Below are 19,736 nucleotides of genomic sequence, written 5' to 3' on the forward strand. Positions count from 1 at the left end.
GTTTGATACTTTTTTTCTTATTTTTAATGTTTTACATGCTCCTATTCACACCTTAAGAGGGCGTGCAATGGAAAAATGATGTTAAAGGGTAATAATGCACCCCTACTCTGCAGTTGTTTGCTTTGACTATTTTTATGACCAGTTCTTTGTACACCACACATTATTGTGTACTTAATGATCCTGGTCCTATCAAAACAAATTAATCTATTTTAATTATAAAACCATGCTGGATAAACACCCTATTTATCTGTCTAATCTCCTATCATGTACCAACAGATGTTATAATTCACCCTCCTTAATAGCCACTTACCCTGGATTTACTCAGAACTATACAACATCTTTTTGTTTGCACACAGGTCAGGCAATAATCTTTAAAACACACACACACGGTGGAAAATCTCAAATAAATTTTAAACTGCTATTCCTACTCTGGATTGTTCATTATGTACAATGAATCCAGCTCTGTGAAAAATATACAATATATTAAAAATAAAAAACCAAAGTTATGAACACTTACAGATAACAGTCAATTTTTACACTGAACCTTCAGGCCTGGTTCAACTAAAGGCCCAGACCTGAATACAAATTGAAAATTTGTACTGATGCTCTCAGTATTTTATTACATGGAGGGCACAAAATGAGTCTCAATAAACACATCCATCAAAGCCTTATCAGCCAAGCTGTGATTAAAAACTACAAAAATAAAATCATTTTTTTATGAGTTAAAACTACAACAGCCTGGTTATGTCGATGGGCACATCCTTAAACTAATACTGTTGAAGTACTATTTCATTTTAATAGAGCATTCAGACTGTCTTCATTTAGCCACACTTGCCCACTCTCCCGTGTTAAAAGCGCTCCAGATCTGTCAGACTGTGAGGGCATCTCCTGTGCACAGCCCTCTTCTCACAGCCTCACAGATATTTCTACTGGATCCAGGTCTTGGTTTTAGCCTTGTTCTGGTGACGCCATTCTTTTCATGATTTGAAAGCATGCTTTGGATTGTTGTGCTGAAAGTCATTCAGCATCCTTTATGTAAGACTTCCCTCTTTACGAATAACTTTTTTAAAATTGCAGTTCAGCCAACATTTAAAAGATTTAGATTAAAAAATCACATGTAACACAGCTGACGCAAGATAGACAATTGATCAGACACATGTGGATAAATACCACTGTTATGGTAGCTGTGTGGTGGCCTATGTCACTGTGTTCAGTCTCATGCCCCTCCAAAGTCCAACAAACTGTGACTTGGTGCTCTGACCCCCATGAAGTTAACGCATATGTTTATGACAAAATTTCATCAACAGCAAAATGCAACAAATCCTGGTGTAGAACACCAAAACCAATTTTGGCTCAAATTTTCTCTGTCAGATTTGGATAGCCATCGGTTGTAACATCTACCCATTTGTCCCTGTCTGTTCAAGCATGCAGTTATCTCCAGGAACCTTTCAGTGAGTGCATTGGTGCCAACTCCATAATCTCAAACTCATTTGTTAACCCACATACAAATATGAGTAACTAAGGTGTCTAGGGTACAATAACCAAAGGGCTGGATGTGACCCAGGGGCCCTGCAAAGCCCAGGTCTGATTATGTGACTCTGGGGCAAACTGTTCATGTTTTAATGATTATTTTCACTGTTACACCATATTTTCTCCACTTTTAGACGACTGTCTTCACTATCTCACACAGTATACCGTATCTAATGCCTTAGAATATCATTTGCACCCTTCTCCTGACTGATACCATATCTTTCAGCAATGCTTTGTAAGCTCTTTGTAAGATGCAACCAAGTAAAGTCAGCAAAGTCTTAGGACAGCTGATCTTTGACTTTAATCAGCCACACTGGTGGCAGGTGTGTTCTGACTACTATTTAACATGAATTTGAATCTGATTGTTTATTTTGAACACAGTCATATCCTGACAGTATAGATAGATATTGGTGTCTTTTTTTACATCACAAAAACTTCCATTTTAACAGGGCTGTGCAGATCCTGATGACTGAAATCATACACTATCCATCAGATGCATGTAAGTAAAAATGTATTTATATAGCTCTCTTTAAGACAAGAAACCAATCACAACGTGCTTTACGGAGGTCTTAGTAAAAAAGACCACTACTACACGGTCAAAAATAACACACATGAACCAAGTAAAATAACGCGGAACACAACGTTACCCGAACGTCTGTCTGAATAGATGAGCATGTGTGTGGGGCTGTTTGTACAGCCCACAGCTCTATGGGCACAGGCGGAGCGGAGGGCAGGTCTGTCGTCATCGCTCCTGCTGCATTATTAATGAGGAGGCAGCGGCCACGGAAAAACTGGCTCCTTCTGGTTTCCAGGCATAAATACAAAGCGCAGCCGGTCTGAGGAAAAAACGGCACAAAGGAAAACGGAGCACTCTGAGGTTTTACAGCTAAAGACCAAGAGAGTCAGGTAACCAGCTCTTCTACTAAAGGGAAAAAACTGACATATTTAACAGGTTATTATTCAGCAGCGGGACGGTAAAGAGGACCGCCGTGATTTTAATTGTTAACGTAAGGGGGGGAAAAGAGGCTCTGTTATCTGTGGAAACACTGTGACAGCTCAGGGGGTCCTGAAGGCAACCGTACACACAAAACGTCACCCACTTGTTTGTGTTGAGAAAATATGAACGGGCACTGCTGCCTGTGTTTAAGCTCGCCGGTGGACGAGCACATCAGATGTTAGTTGATGTATCGCAGGTCTTTCTGTGTGTGTGTGTGTGTGTGTGTGTGTGTGTGTGTGTGTGTGTGTGTGTGGACAAAGTGCTCATGCTGGAATAAGGTGGGTTTTTGCTTTTCGCTAAATGTCCGCTTTGAGGTGCCTTCAGGTGTTGTATGTTTGTTGTTGTTCTCACCATCACGTGTTGTCTTTCATAGATAATTAGTTAAAGTAACGGAGTTTGCTTTGTTTCAAACTGCTGCCACTTTGGCATCACAGCTGAGCTATACGTGGCAGGGGGAGGCTTGTACTCCAGCTGATCCAAGCAGGATATCCACCAGGGAATCAAACAGTCTAATTTCCACTGATTTTTACCTTCTGTCTGCTCTGCTGCTTTTCTAATGATGTTTGAACTCGTTATCTTCATTTTATCGGATTTTTTTCTAGACCTAACTAATTAATTTTATTCTTAATCATTTACTTATTGATCAGTTCTATTTTATCAGCTTCTCACTTTCTCGTACTCCCCTTCTTTTTTTAAAAATAATAAATTATCAATGAATCCATGAAAATGATTTAATAAATAAAGTTGTCCTTGCAGGTAAAAATGTTATATGTAGATCAAGGGGATTTTTACAGCTCGACAACCCCCAAAACAAAACCTGTTGTTAACCTCTGTCGTGATTTCCTACAAATATAGCTTAAAATACCTTTAATTGGTTTTCTCACTTTACATGTTTTCTGATTTGTGAATTTTATGCTCTGACTCTATCAGTGGTCATTAGTATACCCTCATTGTGCATCTCTAATTGATTTCATTAATTATTGGATGCAGCAGCATCTTAGGGCACGGCTCTCCTCTTTATCTGCATTTGGAGAAGAACAGTGTGGTGTATAAAGGGGCACGTCGGTGGAGTGTTTATGTCTTTGTGAGCGGGGTGTCTCTGGTCCTTCCTCCCAGCTTGGGAAATGCAGAGATGGGAGAGAAGTGTGGAATGTCTGGCCTTTGGCAACACCCCCCACCCGACTACCCTGCATTTTTCTTCCCCCATCTTTTTTCATGTAAGGATGTAGAAATGTCCATTTCCATGCTACTACTCGCATGGGACCAAAAGAGGAAATGCAGATGTGAGTGTGGACACAGCTGGAAAGGGCTGTGTTCACAATTAAAGCGGAGAGGAAAGCAGTAAAGATGAGAGCCACGAATGAGCTCAGACTCAGTGATTTAAGACATTCCAGCCCAAGACTCGCCCTGCAACTTGACAAGTCCACCAGCACACACACTGTACTGTAGATTGCTATTTCTAGGTCAATGGTAGCCCTACCCCCTCCCCTCCCCGTCTATTCTCCTCACTCCACCCCACCCTCAGCCGTCTATCTACCCAAGGCCAAGCCACACATTAATCTGCTCTAGTGGTGTAAAGCCTGGTGCGGTGACATGTGGCAAGTGTATTACCCAGCCATAGAATTACATGCTACCACGGAGTGATGCGCAATCTGTCAGTTCAGTGTGTGTGTGTGTGTGTGTGTGTGTGTGTGTGTGTGTGTGTGTGTGTGTGTGTGTGTGTGTGTGTGTGTGTGTGTGTGTGTGTGAGATTAAATGCTTTCCATCAATTAGATCATCATCCGTTCAGGTGAATTTTAACAGTGAAATAGGATTTATTTTGTAGGTCAAGCCAGATTTCATCAGAGTTATTCTAGATGGGTATGTTGCACTTACATTTCAGCGCAAAGAAGAAAATGAACCTTACATGATTTCCAACATGGCCTAAACCTGGTTTGGGATCTTGTTTTAGGCACAAGTTCCCCCACGTCTGAGTGTCTTAGTCCGAGTGTGTGGAGAAGCGGGGAGGGGGGAGACAAAGCCTGTAAAGTCCCAGTTCTGGAATATAGAGGGTAGATAGAAAGCATTTCTGAAAAATTAACAACTGGGACTGTCACAATGTTGTCATATACAACATTGGAAAGTGCTGACACAAGGTCAGCGTGTTAGTGTGCGTCTCCTCCAAAGTGGTGGTCAGAGAAGCTGAGGCATTTATCATAATGTAAACAGTAAGTACAAGTCACACATGAAGGTGGGTCTTTATTGGCTGCTGGAGATGATTCACGTAGTTACTTGTGTTTTCTGTGGACTGTGTCTGAGGAAACACTTGCGTAATTCATCCGTAGAAACTAGTTTAACATCATACACATTTGCATTATGTGAAATAAAGAATTTAGCTTTAAAGGTTTTGCACATACATACATATGATCAGAGGCAATGGGCTGCAGGATATAAACCAAAAGGTACCCAACTAATTGCTCACCAGCATCCTTTTCTCTTTTCTGTTGTTGTCATTGTGTTTTGTGTTTTGTTTTTTGTTTTTTTTGTTTTTTGCCACAAATCAGTTTCCTGTGTGATGTTCAAACTTAACAGCTGCAGAATTAAAAAAAAATCAAAATCACATAATGCCACAAAAACGCATTTGTACACCACATTCTTAAACAAACTGCCTTTGAAGCAGCAGAGCAAAGAGACATGGTAGTTCCCACATGGGTTTTAAAAAAACCAAAAAACCAAAAAAAAGCATTTTTGAGTCCTTCATGAATATATTATTGTTCCAGAAATACATACAGCAGACTAACACCAACCTCTTTTAAAGCCTGTGAATGAGTCCATTCATGTTGATGCTGAATTCATATTTCAATTTTAGATTCTGGGAATGTAACTGATGATTGGTGTCATTGTTAAAACTGTTTTCTTCTTGTTGTTGTTGTTGTTGTTGTTGTTTCTGTGCGCAGAGAGTAAATGGAACATTTCTCAGCTCAAAGCATTCATGGCTGGGATTAGTTTCAGAGAAAAGGGCAAAACTGAAACTCGGCCTCATTTAATACTTACAAAGATGCGATTCAGTGTTTTAATTGGTAGCTTGTTCACAAGTGCTGATGCAGAATGGAGTCAGTCGAGCGTTGTGCATGGATTAACCACTTAATATTCTTATATGTTAGTAATAATACAGTTTGAGAAAATCAATAGATTATGTGTTCATGGATACACAATATTGTTCCAGTTTACAGAGTGTATAGAAAAGATAGACATAGCTTCTTGGTCTGAAAAGTAAAACCAATGTAAAGGTGCCTCGAACCTGCACTCGTCAGATTGGGAATTGTGAGTGTGACAATCATCTGATTTCAAAACACGTGAAACTCCCAAATCCTGTTTTTCTAACAGTACGTATTTTGATTGTTACCAGTGAACGACTGCAGAATTAAAGCACTTTGAAATCAGATGTTTCTTTTTGATACACCCTGTACTTTTCTGATTGCTTTATGGTCTCTAGCATCTCAAAGGTCAATAAAGAAGCATAAGCGTTATGGTGAGCTTATCTTGTGATTTACAAGTCGCTGCCATAAGATTGTGGGGTGTATCTCAGTTTGCTATGCCAATCACACCCATTTTCAAAAAAAAAAAAAACCCCAGATAGCAGCGGGCAAAAGCTCAGCTTCTAGGCAGGACGATGTCAGTGGGTGATGTCATGGCGGCCGCATCCGTCTTTATATACAGTTTATAGTCTAAATCTGTAAATTCCAGCAAAACAAATAAACATCATGCACGGGGGGGAGGAAAATAAGAAGAAAATTATTTTATTCACAGTGTTGCTCCGTGATTTGAAACATTGCTGAAAAAAGAACCCCTCAAACATAGTAAATATTGGAAGAAGCCCCTGTTTTACAAATCCAGGAAGTCTGACCTGTATTCACGAGGAGGATCATGAAGTCAGGCCACATGTCATGTACTGACGGGCAGATTTGAGGGTTTAACCCACATCTGTTTCAGCAGTCGGATACGAGCGTTTCTCGTACAGATGTTCTGTCAAAGCTTGTGGTTTCCTCTCTGACAGCCTTTTTGTTCTTTGTTCTTTGATCAGCTGATCTTGCAACTGCGCTATCACTGCTCACAACTTTCTTACAACACAGTTCCTCAAAAAAAAAAACCTCCAAAATCAAGTCAAAGTTTAATATCTGTGCAGAGGCCTATTGTGTGTCACAGTTATGTCTTTTTGTGGTCTGCAGAGTGCGTGTACGTCTTTCAGCTGGGTGGCCTCAAGCTAAACGAAACTCTGTCTATTTTCTAAACAGTATATTATGTACTGAACTCTCTCCGGTGTTGCTGTGGTAACAAAGCAGGGAGGTGTGTGTGTGTGTGTGTGTGTGTGTGTGTGTGTGTGTGTGTGTGTGTGTGTGTGTGTGTGTGTGTGTGTGTGTGTGTGTGTGTGTGTGTGTGTGTGTGTGTGTTGGCAGGATATGGGTTACCTCAGAAGACATTATACTGATGCTTGTACAAGTCAGGAGTAGGAAAACAGACCTAAACGTTATCATATAATGGCAATAACTTTTGACTGATATATCTCCCATAAGGAACTACAGTGTTAGTGCGTAGCGACGTTCAGGAATGTCCTCCGTGCTGTTTCCCACACTCATCCGCAGCTGTCCATACATCGATAGCGAACAGCCTTGTGTGGCTGAACAACAAGGTCGTCTGTGTTATGTCTTCACAGTCACGGTGTCTCTGAGCAGTTTCAGTTAAATTAGAGGGACTCTAACAAGAAATGAGCAATGGTTTGCTGTTGTGCCTTTGTATAGTCTATTCTCTGATGGAAATAACAGGGTTGTCTCATCGCTTCTAATTTGGCCTTGTGCTTAATAATAAACAGACACACTATGGGAAGGCAGAACATTAGCCGCATGGCATGGGGGGGCTAAATTAAGTTAATCACAGGTATAAACACAGCTGTAAATGTTGGTTATATTCACAGGAATGCCAATAAGCAGGACTTACCAGTTGTAAAATAGGTTGTGTGTTTTGATTTGGGGTTTTTTTGAGGAGGGGTGGCTTTATTTTTGTGTTAAAACAAGCACATACTTAGACCAACAAGCACAGCACCAAAGAGGCCCAGATTTGACTCTGGTTTGAGGTCCACTGGCCAAAAAATTCTGGTTTGGTTGGGTAGTGTGAATAAATCATCGTCTTGTGTATGCTACATTCGCTGAACAAGATCATTTTATTATCTTATTTTCACCACGTCCTTGTTATTCTTGTTATTCTGTAGGTGAAACTGGTGAGAGAGTATTTAAATTCCATTCTTTTTATATGTCTTTTTATATTTATCATCAATTCCTCTCCAAGGTACCTGCCTTTAACAAACCCTGCCACTTTTTTCTGTCATCATCCTGAGGGTGGTGAAGTCATGCCCAGGCAATACGTTTGTCAGGCAGCCAACAGCACAGATGTGCAGGGCACACCTGTAAATGTTTTGGGTTTCGAAAAGTCCTCAAACTGAAATCATCACCATGGATAGTCGCCTCGGGCTCTAAAAACAGGGTTTTGGAAGCTAAGAGTTTGACAAACTTAAAGCTGATCTTTCTTGATGTAGAACCTCTGAGCAAATTGGCACTTTACGAACACACACACGCACAGATATACACATGTTGTGTTGTTGTTACACAAATTTGAGTTAAATAGCTTTAGACTTTATTGTCCTCTTGGGTAGTTTTGCTCTAAAGGTTCCAGTGTAAAGTAAAAAATGCACTCTCAGTAGTTTCCCTAACCTTTCCTATACATAGCAAAACTACATAATGTGGAGTTTATGAGTTTTACATGTGTATTTGTCACCCTCCTGTCAGTGTCATCATTTGTAACTTGGTTCTTGTTCTTTGCTCTGTCCCCAGCCTTCATTGCAGAGGAGTTTGGACGGCATGCAAAGTTGTGAAATTTCCTCAGACAGCACTGATGATCCTCTTAGTAGCGGCCTACGTATTCATCGGCAGCCTCGAATAGTAGTGATTGGAGCTGGCTTGGCTGGCCTGGCCGCAACTAAGATCCTACTGAAAAACGGCTTCACTGATGTCTCTGTCCTAGAGGCATCGGACCACATCGGCGGGAGAGTTCAGAGCGTTCAGCACGGTGGGAGGATTTTTCTGTCTTAACCCAAAAATTAGCATCACACACTAATTGGGTTAACGGGTAGAATGAACATCTCCAGTTGATTAAATCATGAAGTTCTACGTCAAGTTATATTATACGATGAGGCAAAGTCTCTAGAAAACCATTGTGCTTACTGGCAATCATTTGAATGGATCATGGACGAGGTCACTGGTTAAGTCGTTTGGAAAGCTTCTCTGTTTTGATTTTGTTTGGTTAGTAAGAAGTCACATTACCCACACGAGTGTGATTAAGAGTCTAAGTTGGCTGTTAAAGATATTGGAAAACAGCAATTTATCAGCCCCGAGAGTGTGATTGAATCAACTTTATCCACTCAAGACAACATTAGAAAGCTGGCTGTTTATCAGCATGAGCAACTAAATTAGCATTAGCTAACAGATCATTACAAACTGTTTTAATATATGAAAATTGCTACATGTTGCACTTTTAAATGGATTTCAGTTTTATCTGTTAGCTAAAATATGAGGGAATCTAGCTTAACTTCACATAAACGGTGAATAAAATAGTTGGGCGTAGCCACCATCTCGTCACTCACACGTAAATGAAGTCCTGTTATGGTGAGCTGAGCATTTTCGCTGCTGCCGTCTTATTGTTCACTAAATGCACATAGTCCTGACTCAAGCAGGCATTTAGAATGAAAATAATTTACAAAATGTTTTATTAGATGTAATCTGAAGCTAGTAACTGAGCCAATAGCCAAACAGCCCCTGTAGTCACGCCGCTGTTTGCTCAAAGGTCCTTCCCTGATGACCGTATAAATGCCATAAGGCACTTCAGCACTGACTTCACCTGTCATACCTGGAAGCTACGTCCATCTTTATGGATGAAGCCCAAAAGCTTAAAAAATAATTTGATGAATGAATAAAACACAAAAACTTGCAAAATGGTTTCTGTAGGTAGCTAGCTACTAGCTTTAGGAAGCCACTTCACTTCACTGTTAAACAAAATGTGCTAATTAGGTAAACTGACCTAGCCATGTGAGTCTTAGTTTTAACTTGCAGCGTCTTATTGATCTTATTTTAAACATATAGACCTGCATAAGGCCCCTTATGAACCCAATAACTGTACAGAAAAGGTTTTGAATTTTATGCCAGAAAAACTAAGTTAACAATTTTGCCCTATTTAGGTAAAAAAAAATTCCAGGTAACAGTTTAAAATCTGCTAAGGTTTTCCCAAGAAGACAATATTTGACATATGGTCAGTTTTTAACTTTGATTGGTTAGTTTCAGTTAAACTGTGCTGTTAATCAGTCATACAGTCGCACAATCAGGATTTCCTGAATATGCCAAAAACCGCACTTCCTCAAATGCATTTTTAGTGACGTTGTTGTGATTATCTTACAAAATCAACTGAGTCTTAGGCAAGAAAAATTTAGCCTTCCACTGATTTCCACCATGATGAATTCTTCTAACTGGCAAGAACAAACGAGCGGTTAATAAAGAGAGCCTGGCTCTGTGCGCATAAAAGGAGCCACATGTAAAAAAAACATGCATGCATTCGGTTACACGTAAGTCTATATGTTAGGTGCTGTGTTAGTTGTGTGTTATGTAAATGCATGTTTGTGTGCTTGAGTGCGTGTGGTTACTTCTGTCGTTTTATCAAAAAGTGAACACATACAGTGGGTTTGATGCTATAATCCTCAGAAAAGAAAATTCATGGTATTCCACCGGGGCTTTAGCTTTGGTATTTTAATTGCGTTGACCTACTTTTGAACTCTATAATTACCCAAAACTCCAGAGTGATTGTGCTTGAGCCAAGAAGACCGTATATACTGCATCAATCAGGGGCACTTAGGAGACCCTGTGTTCTTTAAATTAATCTCTATTGATTTTTCTGTACTGCAGGAAAAGCAACTTTGGAGCTTGGCGCTACCTGGATCCATGGTGCCAATGGGAACCCAGTATACCACCTGGCGGAGGACAACGGGCTGCTTGAACACACCACAGATGGGGAGAGGAGCGTGGGACGCATCAGCCTGTACACCAAGAACGGTGTGGCTCACTACCAGACCAATGTCGGGAAGAGGATCCCCAAGGACCTGGTGGAAGAGTTCAGTGACCTGTACAATGAGGTGAGGGGACACATGTGCGCACAATTGGATGCACACATCAGCATGCAAAAATGGAAGTGTGCACGAACAGAGATGCTCGATGTTCAACCTGCATAACAACTCAATATGCAAGTGAAATTTTGCCACATATTGTCGGCAGTAGCCAGATTATATAAGGTCAGCGGTAACCATTGAAAAAAAACTCACTGTGCAGGCTCACTTTGTTCTAGCTGTAATCCATGATTTTAAATCCAGAATATGTTAGGCTGGATTAATAAGAATGTGGATTAAGTGATGCACAAGAGCAACGCATTTGTGCAGACATGGAAAAACAGGCTGGAACAGCTTGTAGTGAGCAAGGTGATTTTACTGTAGCAAGTCTTCTCACGCTCATTACTTTTTCTTTCTTTCTTTTTTTTTTTTTTTACTGTTGTGTAAGTTGTTGTTTAAGTAGGTCACATCTGGAAAAGCACTTACAGAGAGAAGGTATAGCAGCACACACACATTTTTCTTTTCAGCATCTGTGCAGTGACGAATCTGAATTTTACAGCTTCGCAGATATGAGCAGAAAAAAGAGCTTTACATTATTTTTAAACCTGAAGATTTGTGGTGAATTGTCCTCTTACAGTGAAATGAGTCTATGCTGTTCAAATCACTCCAGTTTTCCAGCTCTTGTGAATGTAGTGCATGCTTTGATGCACATATTGCACAAGCTCTCTTGGTATTTGTGATGCGTATAAAAAATTGGTTTGACTTGGGGGCCGCAAAGTTGCACAGGATCACTTCCCTTTTACCACACGGTGTACTGTAATATCATCCAGCCCAGACTGAGGAGTGATGTGGACAGGGGTGAACACTCTGTCACCCTTAATAATGATTATGGTCCGTGTCATATGAAGGTTACTTCTTATGCTCTGTGCTGGGTTTATCCTTGAGGTTCAGCATTGGTTACTGTCCCTTTCACATGTGTAATATTGAGTTGTTTCCTTAATGAATAAAGTTGAATATGTTTAATATTTATGTGGTATAGTTTAATTATTCTCTCTCTATTAACTGTTAGGTCTTATTCATTCACTTGTAATATATTTATGCAGCAATCTAAAAGGTTTTTTTTTTCATTGTATATCAAGTTAAATCAACCTTCATTTTTCACTAGAAAATCACTATGAAATGTCAAAAATCAGAATTTAATAAAAGCCAAATTCAGATCAGTGCTCCTGTCAGTTTACACTCACAGCACCTGCAGCCAGCAAAAAAGAAAAATGTCACAAGCAATGAAAACAAAAATAACTTCAGTGATTTAAGGAGCTTGGAAAGAAAAGCGTCTGGACTTCTTTAGGTTGCTTGAAGATGTTTCACCTCTCATCCGAGAAGCTTCTTTAGTTCTAGGGTCAAATGGTGGAGAGTCCCAGATTTAAACCCTGTGGGAGTATTCCCCCCCCCCAAAAGAGGGACAAAAGGACCCCCTGATGATCCTCTACCTAATCACATGAGCCAAGGTGTGAAAACTGGTGTGGTTCAGTGATTATTCCTTGAGCGAAACAGTAGTTTGTAACAGTCAGCAAATAGCTCAGCATTGTGCACATGCTGATTTAAAACAGAGCTGGGAGAGAGATCAGAGCTACGAGAATGACCAACACACATGCAATCAAGCAAGAAACCATCAGGCACAAGGGGAATTTGGGGGTTGGGAAGACGAGGTAGAGTCAGGAAGTCAGTTGGAACCATTTGTACTTAGGCCCAAGCGTAACATTCAACCTGAAATGTCTAAACTCCAGTACATGGGCTGCATTCGGAAAGTCAGGGATTCATTAACTGGAAGTCGAGACAACAGCTTTGCGCTGTTATGTTTTGACTCAATACATGCTGATGCATAACTGATGTTGTCCTTACTGGCTGTTCTTTCTAGGAAATGGTTTATAATCAACATTGTGGAAGCACATTTTGTCAGCACACCAGCATTTCTTCATAGTGTCCTTTACCGCTGTCTTTGTTCTGCTTTTTACCGGCCTGTAATGTGTTGTAACTTGTTCTGTCTGTAGTGTTTCGCCATGATGCCAGTGTTTAGTCATGCAAGTAAAGAAATCTGCCCTGGACTGAAATAAACTGGTTTCTTTTAGTTCCTCATTTCACAATGCCCTGCTTTCTTTACATCGTTCCTTGCCTTTTGCTCTCGTTTAGGTGTACGAGCTGACTCAGGAGTTCTTCAAGAACGGGAAACCCGTCTGTGCTGAGAGCCAGAACAGCGTTGGCGTTTTTACACGAGACGTGGTCCGCAAGAAGATCATGTTGGATCCTGATGACTCTGAGAGCACCAAGAAACTCAAACTGTCCATGCTACAGCAGTACCTCAAGGTGTGCGTTGTTTCATTTGAAGACAAACATTTGTAAATTTGGAGTCCTAGAAAATAACTGATACTCATGAACCCTGAAGCTTTGGTTTGTTTCCTTATCGCTGCCTATAATCCATGTAGCTATCAATGGACAAATAAATATTATAAATTAAAAACAAAAAGGAGCAGGGAGCAGCGTAAATACAACTTGCAGATAAATAAAAACAATCTTGCTAACATACGTCATTTACATGGGAATGGGGCATCTGTCTGGTATGATTGCCAAAGCAACCCTAATCTTTCATTCATAAAGTAGGCTAACATTGCTGTGGTTAGCATTTAGCATGGGCTAGCTGCCTATAATTCACTTTAATCAGTTAAATTGGGGTGACAAGTCACAGCAATGATCACATTTTCCAGTTTAATGTGAGCCTGCATAGTCCACCTCTCAGGATACTGCTTAGTGATCACCCTGGATTGTTTTAATTGGGGTGAGCGATTCATTTTCCTAGAGACTACATGAGAATCTGGGACTGTTACTTTAACCTGCTGCCTTTAACGGTCGCATCGCAGTAGCAGATCCTCTGCCTCCATCTTCCTCTTTCGTTACCATCCTCTTCTGTCGCCAATTAGCTCATAAAGGGATGAAGTCAATAACATGGCATAACAGTCCCAGTGTGTCATGTGGCCCCTAGGGAGATTTACTTGACCACAACTGGTAAATAGATCTTGATTGACTGTCGCCTCACATAGTAGTTGAAAACATTAATTTTCTATCAACCCTGCAAGTAGTACCAGCAAAGCTATGCTAACCTAGCTCATTAGTGGCCTAGGTACATCCTCACAGAACTGAAGTTATAGCCTGTATAACTTTATATTTCAAAGTGAATATAAAGTGAGTGCATGTGGAGAAACGCAGCAGGGAAGCAAACAGCAAACATTAGGTAACTGCTGCCATACTGGTTCACCAGCTAATGAGCCAGAAGCAGGTGTAGCTGTCCTCTAAGTAAACCCTGTGTATCCCCAGTATGTTTAAACTAGTTAATTCATGCTGATTTGTTGAGTGCATTAGTAGCTGCAGAGATGACTTGCTGACACGCAGTAAATACTTTAATGGCAGCAGAGGTTTGATTTTGAATGTTAGCATTGCTACTTTAGTGACACCCGATCCTCTATGTTGATGTTGCATCATGTTTCAGGTGGAAAGTTGCGAAAGCAGCTCTCCCAGTATGGACGAGGTGTCCCTGAGTGAGTTTGGTGAGTGGACGGAGATCCCCGGGGCACATTATGTCATCCCTGAAGGTTTTATGAAGATCATGGAGCTCCTGGCCCAGGACATCCCCTCCCACACCATCTGCCTTCGCAAGCCGGTGCGCTGCATCCACTGGAACTACTCAGCCCAGCATCAGGAGGTGATCACTAAGAGCAGCGACGACAACCACAATGAAAACAACCACAGCAGCCAGCCTGTGATGCGGGGTCACCCTGTCAGCGTGGAGTGCGAGGATGAGGAGTGGATCATGGCTGACCACGTGATCGTGACGACCTCTCTGGGCGTGCTGAAGCAAAACCACGAAGCCATGTTCTCGCCCTCTCTTCCCGAGGACAAGGTCCTCGCCATCGAGAAGTTGGGCATCAGCACCACCGACAAGATATTCTTGGAGTTTGAGGAGCCCTTCTGGAGCCCCGAGTGTAACAGCATCCAATTTGTGTGGGAGGACGAGGCCCAACTGGAGCAGCTGGCCTACCCCGAGGAGCTGTGGTACAAAAAAATCTGTAGCTTTGATGTCCTCTATCCACCTGAGCGCTACGGCTACATGCTGAGCGGCTGGATCTGTGGGCAGGAGGCGCTGTACATGGAGCGCTGCGATGACGAAACGGTGGCCGAGACCTGCACTGAGCTGCTGAGGCGCTTTACAGGTGAGGGCATGCAGACGCAGATGTATAGAGCTTGGACAGTTTTACGCTCATAACAAGATATGCTATTCTTATGACTTTTTAAAACTGTATTTAAAATAGGATCTAGTTTAACTAACAAAGAACTATTGAGGACAAATAAGAGATCTCTACTTTTATAATCTTCACTTCTGTGGATTTAATAAACCAGGCAAATTCAGCTGTAACCTCCTTCTTTAATTCTAGTGAAGCCTTCACTAAGAATCAGTCATCTAAAACTAACACGGTTCAGTCTGAGGCTGTGAGTTCAGTGACTCATTTGCACTATGATTAAGGTTGGGTCATTGTACTTCATAGAAAGGAAATTATGTCACCTTTCAGCTGTGATGTAAGCACCTTTTTTTTTTTCTGCAAAGAAAGGCTGAGAGATGATATCGCTGAATGACTCGGGTGCCTTCTTTGTGTTCGGTGAACGGCAGCTTTCCAGTCTCATGTCACCGCTCAGAGAGCTGATGTTGCACAAGGCAGAGAGTCATTTATTGTCACTGGGATTTTTAACCATCCCTTCTGTTCTACATACACAAACAATCCAGTACTTGCTGCTACCAGTTACATGATGCACGTCACATCTTGCGCAACTGGGGGAAAAAAACAGAAGGCTGACTAACTTCTTCAAGGTGACTGGAAGCTAAAATGTAACACGCACTGCTGTTTGGCAACTTGCATAAGGTAAGAAGTGCAGAGAGGAAAGGTCTCGGATTATATTCTACCTCAGAAGTAGGTCACAGAGACACTTACTGTCACTTCATGATAAGGTCAGTGGACTGTAATTTGCACAGAGAAGCCAAACACATACAGTCACTCCTCATTTAGGTCAACGTAGTTTAATCCCTTCAGCTGTTTGCTTAATTGCATCACTCACTGGTGCCTCTCTGCTCACACACAGTCATAAGTTGATTGGTGTTGGCAGATTAAGCATCCAAGTGTAAAAGCTAGTCCAGGTTAGCTGCTGGTCTTTCATATAATTTTACCATTTTAGAGGTATCTGAAAAACATCTCAACAACTTGGATTTGCTTTGAAATTGTTGTACAGACATTTCTTTCATTCACACCTGATGATGATGATGATGATGATGGCTCATGAAATGTCAACCATCAGTTATCATTCTCTGCTTTTGTTGTTTTAGGGATGGTTTTTAAATCTTAGCATCCTAACCCACTGACGTGGTAGCTCCTAAACATGTTGAATCTGCCACAGTGAGAGCTGAGAGGGATAATAAGAGCTGCTATTGTCGACTTGCTGACTGTCATTGTCTTTTTATCTCAGCTGACTCCTTTGTCTTTCCACCCTTTCGTCCATCTCCAGGGAACCCCGACATTCCAAAGCCCCGGCGCATCCTGCGCTCCTCATGGGGCAGCAACCCGTACATCCGAGGCTCCTACTCCTTCACCAGAGTCGGATCCAGTGGTGCGGACTGTGAAAAGCTGGCCATGCCACTACCTTATGCCAATAGCACCAAGGCTCCAGTAAGAACTGCTTACATTACAGTTGTCATTTATTGATTAGTAGACATCCTTTTTTTTAATACACTACACAAATTCTTTGAGTAGAACAGTGCCATGTAAGTGCCAGTCTATTGACCATTTTACCACTTTTATCCATATACTGTATGTTGACTTTACACTTTTTCTTTATAATTATTTCCACATTAAAGTTCCCTTTCTAGAAAATGTTTTACTGATTAAATTTTTTACTTAGAAGCTGAACTGTTCTGAGTGTAGAAGTTTGGGATGGCAGTGTTTTTGCCCTCATGGTTTGTTTACAACCTTCGGCCACACTCAGAGATCATGTGCCCAGTGTGGCCGCGTCATCACATACATGTCAGAGCCCAGCTGGTGCAGAGTGAATACAGCTGGTGTCAGGAGGGTCCGAAGTGCTGATTCCAGGCCAAAAGTCTAGACCATGAAACTCGATGCATTCTGGGTGAAAGGGAGAAGGGGCTAGGAGTGTGGGGGTGGAGGATCCGTGTGTTCACTTGACACTGCTGAAGGAACGGCATGACCCCCTTCTGCTGAAGTGTACAACCCTGGCAAAGTGAAATCCCGAGCCCTCAGGAAAGTTTCTGTAGCCTCCTACATGTGGAGCACTAACAAGGGAGTGAAATAGGAGCGAGTGCCTCAGGAGAAACAAAAAAAAACAACATGATGACATTGATGGATCGTGATTGAATCTCATTTTTGTTCCCTCTCTGGTTTCCTCTCCTCCCCTCTTTGCTCAGCCCTTACAGGTCCTGTTTGCTGGAGAGGCCACCCACAGAAAATACTATTCCACTACCCATGGTGCTTTGCTATCAGGGCAGAGAGAGGCCACTCGCCTGATGGAGATTTACCAGGACTTGAACAGCGCGGAAACCACAAAGCCTAATATATAAAAATAAATGAACCTCTGACTAGTGAAAAAAATACAAACCTGTTGAGTTGAAGCTTTTTATCCTGATGATTAAGTTATACTTAAAAGCATAGCTCGGGCATTATTACACTTGTAACAAATGACTTTTGTTTCTATTGTACTGTAGATTTGAATCATGCTAAATTTTTATTTGAGGTGTACTGTTCAGAAGTTGCCAATGGTGCTGTCATTTCATTTCTTTATCATTCTTTTTTTAATCAGTAATTTAATGTTTATAATAACAGCATCTGTAATTTAACTTGTTTTTGTAAGTGCCTTCTGTACGTAATGCTATGTTATTTCGAAAATAATGAAAATACTAAACAAAAAAAATCGAAGGTTTTAACAAAATAAAAGTTTTATCATCATTTAATACTGTTTTGTTTTGTTTTCTTGATTCATTAAATTTATTAAACACACCAGTGGATGTGCAGATGCTCTCATTATTTTGAGTGAGAGGGAGCACAAAGTGGTGCACGTGGAAAGAAGAGGAAAAAGGCTCCAAAGTGACAGATGGTGTTAGAACAGACCTCAGCCCAGCCTCCACTTCTGTTGGACAGCACTGTCAATCCTCTTAATCAGAGACTGAAAAGACAAGGGAAGGTTTCAATTAGCAACAAATGAAAACAGGTTTTAAATTCTGTGTTTACGCCCCACCGATCATCATTTTCCAGAGTCAGGTGGTCGTGTGAAAACGAGCCCTCTTTAACTACAAACCCTCACAGGCTGGTTTGTTAATGCACCTGTTCAGCTGCTTGTTAACACACAAATCTAACCAGCTAATCGCATGACAGCAACTGCATGATTCAGGCATGGTAGGTCTGAGTCTGTCGCGATTGTTGGTGCCAAATAGGCAGGTCTGAGTATTTTAGAAACTGATGAGCAGCTAGAATTTTACTCAAAAATTTAAGGGAATTACTTAAAAAATGTTTTAAAGTATTACAAAGAATGCTCTGAAAAAGAAAATGTCCAGTGAGAGGCAGTTCTGAGGAAAAGTGCCTTATTAATGTAAGAGGAGAATGGCCAGACTGCTTTAATGTTAAGTGGGGGGTAATATTAACTCAAATAACTACTGGTTAGAACTGAGGTATGCAGCAGAGCATCTCAAGATGCACCACAAGCAGCAGAAGACCAATTCACACATGCTGACCAAAATTGGATATTAAAATGTTGTCTGGTCTGATGAGTCTCAATTTTCTTGGCACACTTTGGGCCCTTTAGCACCAGATAACCATCATTTTAAAAATGAACTCACCCGAAACCTTGGCTGATTGTGACCTACACCCATTTTCACACCTTGGCTCGTGTTATTAGAGGATCATTAGGGGATCCATTGTCCCTCTTGGGGGGACACTCCCACAGGGCTTAAATCTGGGACTCTCCACCATTTGACCCTAGAACTGAAGAAGCTTCTCAGATTAGAGGTGAAACGTCTTCAAGCTACTTAAAGAAATGGCCTGTATTTGTATAGCACTTTACACTACATTTAGTCATTCACCCATTCATTCACACACTGGTGATGGCAAGCTACATTGTAGCCACAGCCACCCTGGGGCACACTGATGGAGGCGAGGCTGCCAGACACTGGCGCCACCGGGCCCTCTGACCACCACCAGTAGGCAACGGGGGAAGTGTCTTGCCCAAGGACACAACAACTGAGGCTGTCCGAGCCGGAGCTCGAACCAGCAACCTTCAGAGTACAAGACGAAGTGCCAACTCTTGAGCCACGATCGCCCCGTGGCTCAAGAAGTCCAGATGCTTTTCTTTTCAAGTTCCTTAGACCATCATTTGAACACCACAGACGACCTTCATTGTTGCTGCTCATGTCCATCCAGGTATAGTTGATGAAGTTGCCTGTGACTGTAGAAATGTGATGTGTCAGCAACAAAAGTTTTTCAAGTTTTATTTGTTTCAGTTGCTTGCAGATTGTTCAGAATTAATCTCACAGAATTGATAAATGGTTCAGAAAAGTGTTTTATTTTAATGCATTCACATATAATGTGAATAAAACTCCAAGACCGGCACAAAAAATAACTGCAGAGGAAAGTAACTCAAAATTGCCCCTCTGTGCTTTAAGGATAAATCGGTGCACCCTGACAAGCACCATGTCACAAATGGTTACCCAGAATCCATTACTGATCACGTGTTTGGTTGGAAGTTTCCAATTAAGATCTACTTAGGCTGCAGATCTATAGTTGTGGTCAGCTTTATTTAAGCCACATTAAGGAAGCAGCCGAAAGAAGCTTACAGTACTACATATCAGTTCTGCACAGAGACTTTTACCTGATTTCCAAAGTATTGCAAACAGTATGTGTTTGAGATTTTTGCCTCAATGTCTCTTTT

General features: G+C 41.3%; 1 protein-coding gene across 1 annotated transcript; it reads left to right on the forward strand.

Annotated features, from left to right (window-relative positions):
* Positions 1 to 2,311: 2,311 nt before the first annotated feature.
* smox (spermine oxidase) lies at positions 2,312 to 17,766 on the forward strand. Its single transcript, XM_084931489.1, has 7 exons — positions 2,312 to 2,436; positions 8,392 to 8,626; positions 10,510 to 10,736; positions 12,897 to 13,070; positions 14,248 to 14,968; positions 16,311 to 16,471; positions 17,224 to 17,766. Exons 2-7 carry the CDS (start codon positions 8,419 to 8,421, stop codon positions 17,374 to 17,376), a joined length of 1,644 nt encoding a protein of 547 aa, XP_084787615.1. The 5' UTR covers positions 2,312 to 2,436; positions 8,392 to 8,418; the 3' UTR covers positions 17,377 to 17,766.
* The last annotated feature ends 1,970 nt before the right edge of the window (positions 17,767 to 19,736 follow it).

Source organism: Perissodus microlepis, chromosome 6, assembly GCF_051167445.1.
Source record: "Perissodus microlepis isolate ML-2025 ecotype Zambia chromosome 6, ASM5116744v1, whole genome shotgun sequence".
In the NCBI taxonomy this organism is placed as follows: Eukaryota; Metazoa; Chordata; class Actinopteri; order Cichliformes; family Cichlidae; genus Perissodus; species Perissodus microlepis.